Source organism: Mandrillus leucophaeus, unplaced genomic scaffold (genome assembly GCF_000951045.1).
Source record: "Mandrillus leucophaeus isolate KB7577 unplaced genomic scaffold, Mleu.le_1.0 Scaffold3, whole genome shotgun sequence".
Taxonomy (NCBI): domain Eukaryota; kingdom Metazoa; phylum Chordata; class Mammalia; order Primates; family Cercopithecidae; genus Mandrillus; species Mandrillus leucophaeus.
Window position 1 is genome coordinate 10,400,368 of NW_012103142.1, and position 17,408 is coordinate 10,417,775.

Sequence of the window (17,408 nt, forward strand, 5' to 3'; positions counted from 1 at the left end):
TTTTTTTTTTTTGAGACAGAGTTTCACTCTTGTTGCCCAGGCTGCAGTGCAATGGTGCAATCTCGGCTCACCGCAAGCTTCACCTCCCAAGTTCAAATGATTCTCCTGCCTCAGCCTCCCAAGTAGCTGGGATTACAGGCATGTTCCACCACACCCGGCTAATTTTTGTATTTTTAGTAGAGACGGGATTTCACCATGTTGGTCAGGCTGGTCTCAAACTCCTGACCTCAGGTGATCTGCCTGCCTCAGCCTCCCAAAGTGCTGGGATTACAGATGTGAGCTACCGTGCCCAGCTATGATTAAAAAAAAAAAAAGTTCATAACATGGGCTGGGCACAGTGGTTCATGCCTGTAATCCCAGCACTTTGGGAGGCTGAGGCAGGCAAATCATGAGGTCAAGAGATCGAGACCATCCTGGCCAACATGATGAAACCCTGTGTCTACTAAAAATACAAAAACTAGCCAGGCATGATGGTGCGCACCTGTAGTCCCAGCTACTCAGGAAGCTGAGGCAGAAGAATAGCTTGAAACTGGGAGGCAGAGGTTGCAGTGAGCAGAGATCGCACCACTGCACTCCAGCCTGGTGACAGAGTGAGACTCCGTCTCAAAAAAAAAAAAGTTGATAGCATCACATCTATGCAATAAATTATTTAAGTAAGTACATAATTACGTTAAGAAATTAAAGCCATAAAGCAAGCTAAAACATTTAAATCATTTATTATTGGTACAGCAGATTTTCAAATACAGGACTAAAGATTCAGATTACTGGCCAGGTGCAGTGGCTCACACCTGTAATCCCAGCACTTTAGGAGACTGAGGCAACTGGATCACTTGAGGTCAGGGATCAAGACCAGCCTGGCCAACATAGTGAAACCTGTCTCTACTAAAAATACAACAGTTACCCAGGTGTCATGGCGCGCATCTGTAGTCCCAGCTGCTTGGGAGGCTGAGGGCAGGAGAATCGCTTGGACCCAAGAGGCAGAGGTTGCGGTGAGCCAAGATTGCACCACTGCACTCCAGCCTGGGTGACAGAGCAAGACTCCGCCTCAAAAAAAGGAAAAAAAAAAAAAAAAATTCAGATTACTCATAAACTAGCGGAACCTTCATTTTTTTTGTATGAATCCTAAGATTTCCTCTAGAAAATTAGGATCTGAATCAAATAAGGCAAGGAGAATGGTGATTTTCTTACATCCATGAAAAATTCTGTGATGATGATGGTGTGGTTATATTAAGTAAAAATAATAACTTTGTTCTGCCAATAGAATAGCTTTTTAAGTTAATTTTTAAATGTTGCCATTTCTTTTTAAGAGAAATACCAGTAGACAGACAAAGCCACTCAAAGTTCAAGTTATGCATTCGTCTATCGTCGCACATCAGAATTTTGGTTTGAAACTTTTGTCTTGGCTGGGAAGTATTATTGGATATTCAGGTAGGTTCATAAAAGTTCATGCCAATTGTCTATTAAAAATGAGCTCAATAGACCGTTGCAAAACTGTTTTGGAAAAAATGTCAACTGGAATAATTTCCTGCTTTAATTTTACATTTTAAAATACCATTTCAAAATATCTTTATGCAAGAAAAAATCCTATGTTTAACAAATTTTGTCATACTGGATATTTTTTATATGCACACAAAGGATTCTCTATTCAAATAAACGCAGGAAACATTGGTTTAAACAATTGTAAAGGACATTAATATGCTAATACAATGCAATGTACATTTCACAAACTTTTTTTTTTTTAACTTTTTTTAGTGGAGCATTTTGCAGAACTCTTCTACTGAGTAAGCTGGAAAAACGCTGCTGTAAATAACCTAAGTGATTAGCTGTTTAAATGATAAAACACTAATGTTGATTTCTTTGTTTTGATTCCTACAACTTTTGGTTACCAATAACTTGCAACTCTGAAAGTTTGCAAATTGGAAGTTACCAATTTGTGTTTTAAAAAAAAATTTCCACTGGGTGCCATGGCTCATGCCTGTAATCCTAGCACTTTGGGAGGCCAGGGCGGGTGGATAACCTGAGGTCAGGAGTTCAAGACCAGCCTGGCCAACATGGCAAAACTCTACTAAAAATACAAAAATTAGCCGGGCGTGGTGGCATGCACCTGTAATCCCAGCTACTCAGGAGGCTGAGGCAGGAGAATCACTTGAACCCGGGAAGCAGAGGTTGCAGTGAGCCAACATCACGCCGCTTCACTCCATCCTAGGAAAAAGAGTGAAACTCTGTCTCAAAAAAAAAAAAAAAAAACTTCCAGGGTCTAGAAATTCAATCATTTTTCTTTATGTAATGGTAAGAATTAAGAGTCCTCATACCCGCAGCCAAAAATACAAGCCTGGTGTGTAACAGTAAAGTGTAAAACAGAGATCAATATAAGCTGTTATGCTGTTCTTCAGGCAAGACTGTGGATAAGTGACATTCAGATGTTTACTGTAAAGAAAAATTTGAATACATTTGTTTTGAAGGGCTTTTAAAAAAGAACATTACTACACAGAACTGAGAGTTGAAAATACGGAGGTGTGGAAGATTAAGAGAACGTGTTTACTTTAAAAGATAATTTATAAGTTATCTTTCCAGGCCAGCACGGTGGCCCGCTCCTCTAGTCACAACTCTCTGGGAGGCTGAGGTGGGAGGATCCCTCGAGCCCAGGAGTTCATAGACCAGCGTGGGTAATATAGGGAGACCCCGTCTCTATCTAAAATTTTTTTTAAAAGAAAATAAACAAATATCTTTCCAATTATTTTTCTTAGCCCCATATTCTTTATTTTGGTATTTTCCATTGGATACCTGCATGCCAAGTGTTGTGCCACAGTATTAATGAAGAGTATAATGGAAGTAATGTCCTACTGAAAATTTTCTTTGAGATATTTATCAATAATTTATATATTCCTATTTAATACTTACATAGGTCTTCTCTTTAGCCTTTTAAAGGATTTCTGTTTGACAGCTTTTATAATTAAAAGTTATTCCATTTTTTAATTTTTTATTATTTTGCATGCTTGAAAAAGATGAAAACAGTTATTTAAATTATAAAGTATGGGACCAGGCGCAGTGGCTCACGTCTGTAATCCCAGCACTTTGAGAGGCCAAGGCAAGTGGATCACTTGAGCCCAAGAGTTCAGACCAGCCTGTCCAACATGGTGTGAAACCCTGTCTATACTAAAAATACAAAATTTAGTCAGGTGTGGTGGCGCATGCCTGTAATCCCAGGCATATGTGTGTATATATGTGTGTATATATGTGTGTGTGTATATATATGTATGTATGGAACAAGTTAAAGTTTTGGTTATTTTAATGCTTATATTAATATTTGAAGAACATTTCTAAAGTTTACATTTAAAAGGTTGTAGTAATGTGTTTTCCAGGGTCTCTCACATGGCAAGTCCACAATAAGTTTTTGTTTAATGAATGAAGCATTTTTTATGAAACATTAATAAAATGTACTGGTATATATTATAGTGCAGAAGTCATGCATTCCTCCTTTTAAATGGTAGCATGTTTTATGTTTCAGTTATGGAATGTATAACACTTTTACTGTAATCTGATTTAATTAGTGCTTGAAGAACAATATTAAGTGGTTTTTGGATGTTTTTCTCTTTAATTAAATTCATTAAAGCACAAGAGATTATTGCCTTTATGACAGGCATATGTTTTGACATTCAGGAGTAGTAGTGTGTGATGTGAGATTTGAAATTCATTTCCTTTTTGTTAAAATATTAATAAAACTGTTAACATGTTTGCTTTTTCTGAATAAATTTGACCTTTAATAAAACACTTAAAACTGTACAGATCCATTTGAACATCTACTAAAATGTCACTTTAATATTTGAAGTTGCTATCTCATTACTATTTTTCCTTCTATTTAAAGATGGCCTTCGCCGGATTTTATGTCAAGTTGGTTTGCAGGAAGGGCCAGATGGTGAAAACTCTTCTCTAGTGGACAGACTGATGCTTAGTGATTCCAAATTATGGAAAGGTGAATCTTTTAACTACTTTTAAGGTGTGGAGGAACCTATATAACTAATTGGGATGTGAAACTTTATCATTTGGGAAGATGTTTAATAAATGTATTTTTACTTTTTAAAATTAGCATTGCAGTCTTAGTCTTTGAAAAATATAGATTTGGTGGGGGAGGGGTCCATAATCCAACTTTAATGGACTTTATATTTTGTTACAGAATTATGATTAGAAAATTTGGTTTTATAAACATTGCAAATATTTTGTGCTAAGGAAAACAGGTATTTTGCTCCTTTTTTGAAGGGACAGGATCTCACTCTGTTGCCCAGGCTGGAGTGCAGTGGCATGATCATTGATCACTGCAGCCTCAAACTCTTGAGCTCAAGCAATTCTCCCTTCTCAGGCTCTCTCGTAGCTGGGACTACACGTGCATACCACCATATATGGCTTACTTTTGTTTTTGAGGCTTAAAATACAAGCCATTCTCAGTGGTGTGTGCCTGTAGTCCCAGCTACACAAGAGGCTGAGGCAAGAGGATCACTTGAGCTAGGAGTTTGAGTTCAGCCTGAGCAACAAAGCAAGACCCTATCTCTTTTAAAAAAAAAAAAAAAAAACTGTGTTGGCTGGGCATGGTGGTTCATACTTGTAATGCCAGCACTTCGGGAGGCTGAGGCAGGAGGATCGCGTGAGCCCAGGAGTTTAATACCAGCCTGGGCAACGCAGCAAGATACTGTCTCAGAAGTTAAAAAAAAAAAAACCCACTGTAGATCACATAAAACTTGAGAAATCTAATTGTTTGGCGTGTCCTTATCTTATACCATGATCTTTTTCTACAAGGTGCTAGGAGCGTATATCATCAGTTGTTCATGAGCAGTCTGCTTATGGATTTGAAATACAAGAAACTGTTTGCTGTTCGATTTGCAAAAGTAAGTGGCTTTTCAATTTTCAAAATAGGTTATATATAGAATAACTATGCCCATAATTATATCTAGGCTTCAAAAAATTAACATCTAATAGTAATATGTCAATATGTTGATATTAAATTCTAAGAAACTTATTAAATCTTTTCATTCTCTATCAATAGAATAAAATTATAGCAGTGAGACCTCTTGTTCATCACCTCCTGTGATAACATGAGTATCCATCTATTATGCAATGTTTATGAAATAATAAATGAAGAATTTAAACCTATGCCATTGTGAATTGTGGTGTATTTTCTATTAAAATTCATATAAGGAAACTAATCTCAATTTAAATGACATATATATGGATATGATTTAATAAATATATTTGTGCATTTTAAAATTAACATTGCAGTCTTAGTCTTTAAAAAAATTACAGATTTTTTTTTGGGGGGGTGGGCATGATCCAAATTAAATAGCCTGTATATTTTGTTAGAAAATTATATTTAGAAAACTTTGATTTTATAAAGAGATTGCAGCTATTTTGTGCTAAAGAAAACACGTATTTTGCTTTTTTTTTTTTTTTTGGAGAAACAAGGTCTCTTCAAAACTCTAGGTTATTGATATAGTTGAATTAAGTTCTCCCTTTTAGCAGCATGTGCGTAAGCTAGCTGCTTATTTTTTTGCATTCACCTGAATTAGGAAGTATATGAGAATCATTTGGAGAGCTCTTTCAAAATACATGTGTTGTGTTCCATTCTCAAATCTACTGAAACAGATCAGCCAAGAATGGAGGCCCAAGCGTGTATGCTTTGGAAGAGTCATCAGATGATTCTGATATGATGCAGAAGTAATGAAAGTCTGACTTCATCAGAAACAGTGTAATGCTGCTGAGGTTTAACTCTACCGGCGTGCAATGACACCTGGGAGCTTAGTAGCTGTTACTGCCTACTTGGGCTGGTAAACTGCCATTGTGCTTCAGAAGAAAGAATCAGTATTTGTACAGGATTCCACAGATTCCATAGTGAATCAATATCTATACAGGATTCTATTGGTAGAAATCATTCCAGTTATTGTTCTTATAGCAGTATTATCTTCTTGACTTCCTCCAGCACTGACTTTTCATTATAATCCTTAAACATTTGGTCAATGTGGATTAGAGGTGAATCTCCCCCTTGTTGTTTAGAATTACCAGCAGTTGCAGAGAGATTTTATGGAGGATGATCACGAGCGAGCAGTGTCGGTGACTGCTCTGTCTGTCCAGTTCTTCACCGCACCTACTCTGGTGAGTAGTGCTTGCCTTTTCTTTGTAACTGATAGCTGGCACTCCTTGCCTTTTTTTGCCTTCTTAATAGAACTATGAGCGTTTGCAGAGTGATTATGTGACAGATGACCACGACAGAGAGTTTTCAGTCGCAGACCTCTCGGTTCAGATATTCACGGTTCCTTCACTTGTAAGTACTGAAAGACTAGAAGAACTTTCTTGTTTTCCATTAACAGAAGTAAAGTCTTAAAATAATAGAGAACTAAAGTCTGTATATTCCTGAAAAGAATAGTATTTTATTAATGGGTAATCAGACTTCAAACGCCTTCAACTATTCTTATACTAGAATATAACCTTGAATATCAAAGTAATCTGGTGGGGCGGGGGAAGTCATTTAGACTTAATTTATACTTTCTCTTCAGAGTAAAGGAGAGGGAAACAATCTGTAATTTCTCATAGTACTTCCCTGAGATTTTGAACTGATTAGTTCACATTAAGCCGATTGATTTCACAAATTATCCTTGACATTAGAATTAGACAGCATGTCGTACACCGTCTCACAATTTGAGAAGTCCTCCTCTCAACTCCCTCCCAAAAGGGGAGATGTAGCTAAGGCAATTGAATCATGATGATTGGGTGGTCTTTTACTGAGCTTCACGAGTTGCCCATGAAGGCATCATTATGTTTTAGCTCTATATATATAATTAAAATTCATATTTAATTTGTTCAGCAAATTTAAGAAACACCTATTTATTGGGCACAGTTCTAGACTTTGAGAATGTAACAGTAAACAGTAACAAATGTGACCCTTCCCTCATCAAACTTACATAGTGGGAAAGAGTTATATAAATAGTTAATCAGAATCACAATGAAAATTTGGTTGGTTCGAGAGATAATAACAAGAGACCTGACCTTTTCCCACAGTTCAGGGCTTCTCTAAGAAAGGCGCCTTTATGCAAGGGCATGAGGGAAGGTCCATGCAAAGGGACGAGCAATTGAGAAAACTAGGAGGAGTAGGGGAGCATTACCTCTATGGCAAATAGAGGAAAACGAGGACACTTGAAGATTCTTGAACCTGGAGTGAAACTGTTTAGGTTTAAGAGCATTTTATAGTTACTTTATTAATAAGGCATATTAAAAATAACTGAATTTTTTCCCATATTACTTATATGTTAAAGGATATATTCTAATACAGTGGAAGCTGTCTGGAGTCTGTTTACCCGTTAATAAGCTATTATGATAGGCCAAATTAAGGATTTTGCATTTTGTCTTAAGAACGTGAGAAGGCATTAAAGAGTTTTAAGTGGTATTTACATAATTACATTTGTGATTTTAAAAGATCATGCTGTCTGTAATTTGGAGAATAAATTTGGACGGGGATAAAAGTGAGTGTGGGAAACCTAATTAGGTGCTAACGCAATGACCCAGGCAAAAACTGGTGGTAACTTGAACTGGGATGCTGAAAATGAATATGAATCATGAGGGATATTTTTAGGTGGTGAAATCTACAGAACTGGCTAAGTGGGTTGAGGGTTGTTAGACTTGCTGACGAATTGGATGTTGGATTTGAAGGAGGAATATAAGGATGATTCGAAAGTGTCTGGCTTGCTGCTGAGTAGTGTTGTGCCACTTGCTGAATGATTAGCATTTGTAAAGAGGGAAAGTGATGCTTTTAGTTTAGTCAGGGTTGAGTTCCAGAAGCCTCTGAGATGATCCTATGTGTTTTCGTATCTGTGCTTCCCTCCTCCATTGATCTTTTTGTCCATTTCCATGCCAGTACCACGGTTGTAATAATTATTTGTAGCTTAATATTCCATTTTGACATTTTAAATCCCATTTCATTTGATAACTTAAATCTCCTTTATTATTTTCCAAAATGTTTTCGCTTATTCTTAGGCCTTTTTCAAAAAGATGAAATAAGGCCGGGCGCAGTGGCTCAAGCCTGTAATCCCAGCACTTTGGGAGGCCGAGACGGGTGGATCACGAGGTCAGGAGATCGAGACCATCCTGGCTAAAACGGTGAAACCCCGTCTCTACTAAAAAATACAAAAAACTAGCCGGGCGAGGTGGCGGACGCCTGTAGTCCCAGCTACTCCGGAGGCTGAGGCAGGAGAATGGCATGAACCCAGGAGGCAGAGCTTGCAGTGAGCTGAGATCCGGCCACTGCACTCCAGCCTGGGCGACAGAGCAAGATTCCGTCTCCAAAAAAAAAAAAAAAAAGTTCTTGATCTGTCACTCAGGCTGGAGTGAGGTGGCATGATCACAGCTCACTGCAGCCTTGACCACCTGGGCTTAGGCAGTTCTCCAGCCTCAGCCTTCCAAGTAGCTGAGACCACAGATGCATGCCACCACACCCAGCTAGTCTTAACATTTTTAAATTAAGGTTATATGTTTTGTATCTTTGATGCTATAGTAAACTTTTTATATTTTTAAACAAGCTATGGTAGTATGTAGGAAAACTACTGATTTTTATATGTCCATCTTATATCTATCTGGTCTATCTGGATATATATGTATTCAGATTAAATAGGTTCTACCAAACTCTTTTCCATAATGGTTGAACCAATTCATACTTCTGTTAATAACGTGTGAAAGTGATAGTTGCTCCACATCCTCACCAACACTTGGTTTTACCAGTCTTTTAAGATTTTATCTATTCTAGTGGGACATAGTGGTTTCTCATGATTTTAATTTGCATTCTTCTGATGATGATGAAGCTGAATTCCTTTTTATATGTTTATTGGCATTTGGATATACTCCTTTGTGAATCTTTGTTAAAGTTGTCCTTTGATTATCTGTTGAGTTGTCTGCCTTTTTCTTACTGATTTGTCAGAGTTTTTCATAGATTCTGCATCCATACTCTTTGTTGGGTATATATACTACATATACTGTTTCCACTCTGTGTCTTGTCTTGTTTACTTCCTGAATATTAAGTGTCTCCTTTTATTTATTTATTTAATTTATTTATTATTATTTTTTTAAGACAGAATCTCACTCTGTCCCCCAGGCTGGAGTGCAGTGGCGTGATTTCAGCTCAGTGCAACCTCAGCCTCCCGAATAGCTGAGACTACATGCGTACCCAGCTAAGTTTTTGTAATTATTGTAGAGACGGGATTTCACTATGTTGGCCAGGCTAGTCTCGAACTCCTAGCCTCAAGTGATCCACCTGCCTCAGCCTCTCAAAGTGCTAGGATTACAGGCATGAGCCACTGCGCCCAGCCAGGTGTCTCTTAATGAGCCAGAATTCATAATTATAACATGTACTAATTTTGTCTTTTTTTTTTTTTTTTTTTTTTTTGAGACGGAGTCTCGCTCTGTCACCCAGGCTGTGGTGCAGTGGTGCGATCTCTGCTCGCTGCAGCCTCCACCTCCTGGGTTCAAGCGATTCTCCTGCCTTGGCCTCCTGAGTAGCTGGGACTACAGTCATGTGTGATCATACCCGGCTAATTTTTTTGTGTGTATTTTTAGTAGAGATGGGGTTTCACTATGTTGGCCAGACTGGTCTCAAACTCCTGACCTCAGGTGATCCACCACACCTGGCCATGCTTTTTGCATATGTTTAAACAATCTTTGTGTATCCCAGGGTCACAAAGATATTCTCCCATGTTTTCTAAAGGCTTGCCTTTCCCATTTAAATTCCCAATCCATCTATAATTCATTTTTGTGTATTATATGAAGTAAGGTCTTGATTTTTTTCCCCCTACATAGTTATTCAGTTAACCTAGAAGTGTTTATTGAAGATATTTTTTCACCTGTTGCATTTCAGGAGCACCTTTGTCATAAATCAAGACCTTTATATGTGTGTGTCTGTCTTGTCTATCTTTGTGCCCCTGCTACACTGCCTTAATTATAGTAGTTTTGTGAGTCTCAGTATCTGATAGTTAAATCTTCCAGCTTTATTCCTCAGAGTGCCTTGGCCATTCTTTTTTTTTGTTGTTGTTGTTGTTGTTGTTTTGAAATGGAGTTTTGTCGTTGTTGCCCAGGCTAGAGTGCAATGGTACGATCTCGGCTCACTGCAACCTCCGCCTCCCAGGTTCAAGCGATTCTCCTGCCTCAGCCTCCTGAGTAACTGGGATTACAGGGCATGCACCACCACACCTGGCTAATTTTGTATTTTTAGTAGAGACGGGGTTTTGACATGTTGGTCAGGCTGGTCTCGAACTCCTGACCTCAGGTGATCCACCCGCCTCAGCCTCCCAAAGTGCTGAGATTACAGGCGTGAGCCACTGTGCCCGGCCAGCCTTGGCCATTCCTAATGCTTTGTATTTCTGTATGAATTTAGATTCAGCATATCAGCTTCCATACACACGAAGAAGCCTTCATATATTTTGATTGAGATTGAAATTAATCTCTCCATCAGTTTAGGAAGAATTGGTATCTTTACAATATTGAGTCTTCTGCCCCGTGAACTTGATGTATTCCTTCATTCATTTAGTTTTTTAAAAAAATGTATTTCAATAATTTATAGTTTTCATTGTAGAGGGCTTCCCACTCTTCTTTTTTTTCTTTTTGAGATGGAGTCTTGCTCTGTCGCCCAGGCTAGAGCACAGTGGCACAATCTCGGCTCACTGCAACCTCTGCCTCCCAGGTTCAAGCAGTTCTGTCTCAGCCTCCCTAGTAGCTGGGATTATAGACACCCGCCACCGGCACGCCTGTCTAATTTTTGTATTTTTAGTAGATACAGGGTTTCACCATATTGATCAGGCTGGTCTCAAACTCCTGACCTCAGGTGATCCACCCACCTCGGTGTCCCAAAGTGCTGGGATTATAGGCATGAACCACTGCGCCTGGCCCCCATTCTTTTTTTGTTAGATTTATTTCTAGGTGCTTGGTTTTTTGGGGAGGGCAGGCAGACATTGTTTTTGTTGTTGTTGTTGTTGTTGTTTTGTTTTTGTTTTTGTTTTTGTTTTTTGTGAGGCAGAGCCACACTCTGTTCCCCCCGCTGGAGTGCAGTGGTGCAGTCTTAGTTAACTGCAGCCTCCGCCTCCCGGGTTCCAGTGATTCTTCTGCCTCAGCTTCCCAAGTAGCTGGGATTACAGGTGCGTGCCACCACACTTGGCTAGTTTTTTGTATTTTTCATGGAGATGGTGTTCCACCATGTTGGCCAGGCTGGTCTCAAACTCCTGACCTCAGGTTATCTGCCCACCTCGGCCTTCGAAAGTGCTGGGATTACAGGCATGAGCCACTGCACCTGGCCTGTTTTTGGCTTTTGATGCCATGGGATAATTTTTTTTAACATTACTTTGTATTTGCTTATAGAAATACATTCATTTGTGTATATCAGCCATGTATCTAGCCACTTTTTCCACTTTCATTTATTCTAATGATTTATAGATTTTTTTTTTTTTTTTTAAGATGGGGTCTGTGTTGCTCAGGCCATTCTCAAATTCCTGGGCTCAAGCTATCATCCTGCCTCAGCCTCCCAAAGTGCTAGGATTACAGGCATGAGCCACTGTGCCTAGCCAGTTTGTGTATTCTTTTGGATTTTTCTGTGTACATAATCATATCACCTGTCATCCATGAATAATGGCAATTTTAGTTCTTATTTCCAATATTTATATATTTTACCTCATTTTCTTTATTATACTGGCTCAGACCTCAACTACAGTGTTAAATACAAGTGGTAGATAAAAGCAGAAATCTTTGTCTCGTATCTGATCTCAGGGGGAAAACTTACTATTTTACCATAAAGTATGATGTTTTGCTTTGGAGTTTTGTTTGCTTGGTTTTTATTTGATTGTTTGTAGATACTCTTTTATCAGATTAGAGAAATTTTCTCTATTCCTAGTTTGCTCTAAGGTGGTAGTGTTGTTTAAAAGAGGGAGCCTTGTCATATTGCCCAGCCTGCCCTCAAATTCCTGGTCTCAAGCAATCCTCCCGCCTCAGTCTCCCAAGTACCTGGGACTACAGGCATGTGCCCCTGAGCCCAGCTTGGTTTTTGTTTGGTTTTTGGTTTTTGGTTTTTTTTGAGATGGAGCCTCCCTCTGTCGCACAGGCTGGAGTGCGGTGGTGTGATCTCAGCTCTCTACAACCTCTGCCTTCCGGGTTCAAGCGATTCTCCTGCCTCAGCCTCCTAAGTAGCTGGGATTACAGGTGCGCACCACCACGCCCAGCTAATTTTTATATTTTTATTAGAGACGAGGTTTCACCATGTTGGTCAGGCTGGTGACCTCGTGATCAGGTCAGACTCCTGACCTCGTGATCCACTCACCTTGGCCTCCCAAAGTGCTGGGATTAGAGGCGTGAGCCACTGCACCTGGCCGGTTTTTGTTTGTGTTAAATGACGAATATGTGTTTAATTTTCATGAATTCAGGAGTGGCATTGGATGGTATGATCAAGTGGTTTTTTTTCTCTTTTGTCTGTTAATAAGATTATTTAATTTTTTTCAAATGTTTTATTACTTTTGTGTTAAGGAAATAAACCAAACTTGGTTGTGGTTTGTTATCCTTTTTCTATATTGCTTGATTCTATTTGTGCACCCTTATTTGTGAGAGAGATTAAGTGATAATTTTCTTTCCTTGTTATAGCCTTTTGGGGTTTTGGTAGTAAGATTAAAGAGGACTCATTAATTAAATTGGCAAATATATTCTGTTTTCTGGAAAATTTTATGTAAGATAGGTATTGCTTTTGTTGTTGTTGTTGTTGTTTTGTTTTGGTTTTTGAGACCAAGTCACGCTCTAGCACACAGGCTGGAGTGCAGTGGTGCAATCTCAGCTCACTGCAGCCTCGACCTCCGGTGTGCAAGTGATCCGCCTCAGCCTCCCAAGTAGCTGGGACTACAGGCATGCACTACCACACCTGGCTAATTTTTTTTTTAGTGTTTATTGAGTTGGGGGTGGATGTTGCTTTGTTGCCCAGGCTAGTCTTTAACTCCTGACCTCAAGTGATCCTTCCACCTTGGCCTCCCAAAGTGTTGGGATTACAGGTGTGAACCGCTTATTCCTTATTGCTTTTGTAATTGCCCAATAGATTCTTCCTGCCCACTGTACAGATAAAATAAATTCACTGAGACCACAGCATTGCTATACAGAGAGAGTTTAATTGACACGAGGCTGGCCACACCACTTGGGAGACAGAGTTTTTACTCAAAATCTCCCCCTGAAGGCTTGGAGGTTAGGGGTTTTCAAGTATAATTTGGTGAGCAGAAAACTAGGGAGTAGGTGATGCTGATTGGTTGAGGAGGGCATCATTAGGGTGTGTGCTGAGTCCACTTGTGGCTGAGGGTCAAAGGACTGGTTGAATCATGGATCACAAGTAATGCAAAAGTCTGAAAAGGCATCTCCAAAAGGTCACTCTTAGGTTCTACAATAGTGTTGTTATCTATAGGAGTAATTGTGGAAGTTATAAATCTTGTGATTGCTGGTTATCATTTAACTTACATTTTAGTATAATTCAGGCCGCTTTCATCATCTTAACCTTGTGGACTTTCATTAGTTTTATAAAGGCAGTTTCCTTTTGGAAAGGGCTATTATCTTCCTTGCTTTAAGGTTAAACTACAAATTAAATTTCTCCCAAAGTCAGTTTGGCCTACACCCCAGAATGACCAAGGACAGCTTGAAGGTTAGAAGCATGATGGAGTCAACTATATCAGATTTCTCTTACTGTCATAATTTTGCAAAGGCACTTTACCCACTTAAATATTTAGAAGAATTCTCCAGTGTAACCATTTAGGCCTCAAGATATCTTTCTGGAAATGATTTTATAGCCAGTTAAAAATTTTAATAGGACTATTCAGATTTTCTATTTCTTGTTTCTCTTCTAATAACATACGTTTTTTTCTTGGGAATTTGCTAATTTCATTTAAATTTCCATTTATATTGATTTAAATGACACCTAATATTTATCTTATTTTCTATTTAATACATTTCAGATCTGTAGGTCTTGTAGTATTTTTTGTAATCCTTTTTTAAATTTAAATTTTTCTGTTTTTCTTACCAGTCTTTCTAGAGATGTATACTGTTTTTTTTGAGACAGGGTCTCGCTTTGTCACCCAAGCTGGAGTGCAGTGGCATGATTTCAGCTCACTGCAATCTCTACCTCCCAGGTTCAAGCCGTTCTGGTGCCTCAGCCTCCCAAGTAGCTGGGACTACAGGCATGCACCACCACCTTGGGCTAATTTTTGTATTTTTAGTAGAGATGGAGTTTTGCCATCTTGACCAGGCTGGTGTCGAACTCCTGGCCTCATGTGATCTGCCTACCTCAGCCTCCCAAAGTGCTGGATTACAGGCGTAAGCCACCATGCCTGGCCTAGAGATGTATATGCTTATTAGTTTTTTCAAAGAACCAACCTTTAGTTGCATTGATTTATTTTTCCCCTTTTATACATTTGCTTTGTTTTATTATATTCTTTCCCTTTTCATATTTTCTTTAGATTTATTTTGCCATTCTTATGTAGTTTCTTTCCTTTCGTGACCACCAATGTAATTTCTTTATAGATTATTAGATCATTTACTTTGAACCTTTCTTCTTTTCGGATGATTTAAAGCTTAAGTTTCCATGTAAGCATAATTTTAACTGCATCTCACCATCTTGTTATGTGGCAAATGAGGGTCGTTTAGAAAGGTTTGTTTTGCAAGTTCAGATGAACTTAGGTAATAGAGGATGCCCCTTGCCTTCCTGGAAAGTGAGAGGACACTTTACAGAAGGGAAATGTATGCTCTATTTTTACAGCTTTTCTTGTGTCTCCTATCATCAGTTGCCTTTGCTGAAAATAATCCTATGGGTGGCATATTCTGTAGGGATCAGCCCCACAGGTCGGTGGGTCGTCTCTGTGTGTGGAGACGAGAGATTGTAGAAATAAAGACACAAGACAAAGAGATAAAAGAAAAGACAGCTGGGCCCGGGGGACCACTACCACCAAGACGCAGAAACCGGTTGTGACCCCGAATGCCTGGCTGCGCTATTATTTATTGGATGCAAGGCAAAAGGGGCAGGGTAAGGAGTGTGAGTCATCTCCAGTGATAGGTAAGGTCATGTGGGTCACGTGTCCACTGGACAGGGGCCCTTCCCTGTTTGGCAGCTGAGGCAGAGAGAGAGGGAGAGAGAGAGACAGCTTACACCATTATTTCTGCACATCAGAGACTTCTAGTACTTTCACTAATTTTGCTACTGTTATCTAAAAGGCAGAGCCAGGTATGCAGCATGGAACACGAAGGCAGACTAGGAGTGTGACCACTGAAGCACAGCATCATAGGGAGACGGTTAGGCCTCCGGATAACTCCACAAGAGGTGGAGGAGTAGAGTCTTCTCTAAACTCCCCCGTGGAAAGGGAGACTCCCTTTCCCGGTCTGCTAAGTAGCGGGTGTTTTTCCTTGACACTGACACTACCGCTAGACCATGGTCTGCTTGGCAGCGGGCGTCTTCCCAGACGCTGGCGTTACCGCTAGACCAAGGAACCCTCTGGTGGCCCTGTCTGGGCATAACAGAAGGCTCGCACTCTTGTCTTCTGGTCACTTCTCACTATGTCCCTTCAGCTCCTATCTCTGTATGGCCTGGTTTTCCCTAGGTTATAGTTGTAGAGCGAGGATTATTACAATACTGGAATAAAGAGTAATTGCTACAAACTAATGATTAACAATATTCATATATAATCATATCTATGATCTATATCTAGTATAACTATTCTTATTTTGTATATTTTATTATACTGGAACAGCTCATGCCCTCGGTCTCTTGCCTCAGCACCTGGGTGGCTTGCCGCCCACAATATTCGAGTTCTCTTCAGCAGGTAGAGTGAGGTGGATCACTTTAGTCCAGTCAAGGATTTAAATGTCTCCAGGTTGTTTTGACAAGACTCAGTCTTACCTGTACTTCATCCCCACCCCTGACACATAACTCCCTAAGGGTTCTCAATTGAGAGCCTGGAGTTCTTCCCTAGAATTCGAGTTCTTTCACTCTATAGGAACTTGAACACTAATCTTGCTTCCTTATGTAACTTCAGAATTTTGTAAATGTCTTTAGGGAAAAACTAGAAGAACGTTGAACTCAGTTCCCCCTGCTCTTTTTCTTACTGGGATTCTGGCCTCTCTAACACCCTGGGATGGCTATAGACTCAGCAAGTTTTTCTCCCTAAGAATAACAGTTCTGTACAGATTTTGTAACCACACAATGGGTTATCTTGCTCGCTGCCCAGAGAGAGCCGATTTATCAAGATGAGGGAATTGCAATGGAGAAAGTTTAGTACACAGAGAGCTGGCTAAGTGGGAGACCAAAGCTTTATTATTACTCAAATCAGCCACTCCAACAATTTAGAGCCTAGGTTTTTTTTTAAAGATGGTTTGTTGGGCAGCGGGGCTAGGAAATCCGGGATGCTGATTGATTGGGTCCAGGGTGGAATCACAGGGAGTTGAAACTGTCCACTTGTGCTGAGTCAGTTCCTAGGTGGGGGCCGTAAGACCAGATAAGCCAGTTTACCAGTCTGGGTGTCTCCAGCAGGTCCTTCAGAATGCAGGGCCTGAAAAATACCTCAAACACCAATCTTAGGTTTTACAATAGTTATGTTATCTGTAGGAGCAAGTGGGGGAGGTTAGTGATTTTGTGGCCTCTGGCTGCATGACTTCTGAGCCATAATTTCTAATCTAGTGGCTAATTTGTTGGTTTTATAAACACAGTCTGGTTCCCAAGCAAAGAGGGAGTTTGTTTCAGGAAGAGGCCATTACCATCTTTGTTTTTTTTTTTTTTTTTTTTTTTGGTTTGTTTTGTTTTTTGAGTCAGGGTCTCGCTCTGTTGCCCAGACTAGAGTGCGGTGGTGCAATCGTGGCCCACTGCAGCCTCGACCGCCCAAGTGTGAGCCAACCTCCTGCCTCAGCCTCCTGAGTATCTGGGACTACAAGTGTGCGCCACCACACCTGGCTAAGTTTTTTATCTTTTATTTTTAGTAGAGACAATGTCTTGCTATGTTGCCTGGGCTGGTCTTGAACTCCTGGGCTCAAATGATCCTCCCACCCCATCCTCCCAAAGTACTAGCATTACAGGCATGAGTCACCACACCCAGCCTTTGTTTTAAAGTCTTTGTTTTAAAGTTAAACTGTAAACCACATTCCTCCCAAAGTTAGTTTGAGCTGCACCCAGGAATGAATAAGGGCAGTTCTGGAGATTAAAGGCAAGATGAAGTCAGTTAGGTCAGATCTCTTTAATTGTCATAATTTTCTCACTGTTACAGTTTTTGCAAAGGTAGTTTTGGTTTTTTCTTGGGATCTTTAATCCCCTCTTACCCCACTCCCAGAATAGACAAATGCTGAGGGAAAAGCAGCTGCAGAATGCTGGCTCGCCTCCTTGTGCAGTTCCC

The 17,408-nt window shown here is 39.8% G+C and overlaps 1 protein-coding gene across 1 annotated transcript in view; it reads left to right on the forward strand.

Annotated features, from left to right (window-relative positions):
• The window catches only part of UBR2 (ubiquitin protein ligase E3 component n-recognin 2), a 135,689-nt gene that overhangs the window by 52,094 nt on the left and 66,187 nt on the right, over positions 1-17,408 (forward strand). The window contains exons 8-11 of the mRNA XM_011986898.1: positions 1,308-1,428; positions 3,866-3,973; positions 4,792-4,880; positions 6,212-6,310. Coding sequence (XP_011842288.1) covers positions 1,308-1,428; positions 3,866-3,973; positions 4,792-4,880; positions 6,212-6,310 — 417 coding nt within the window. The remainder of the gene's footprint in view (positions 1-1,307; positions 1,429-3,865; positions 3,974-4,791; positions 4,881-6,211; positions 6,311-17,408) is intronic.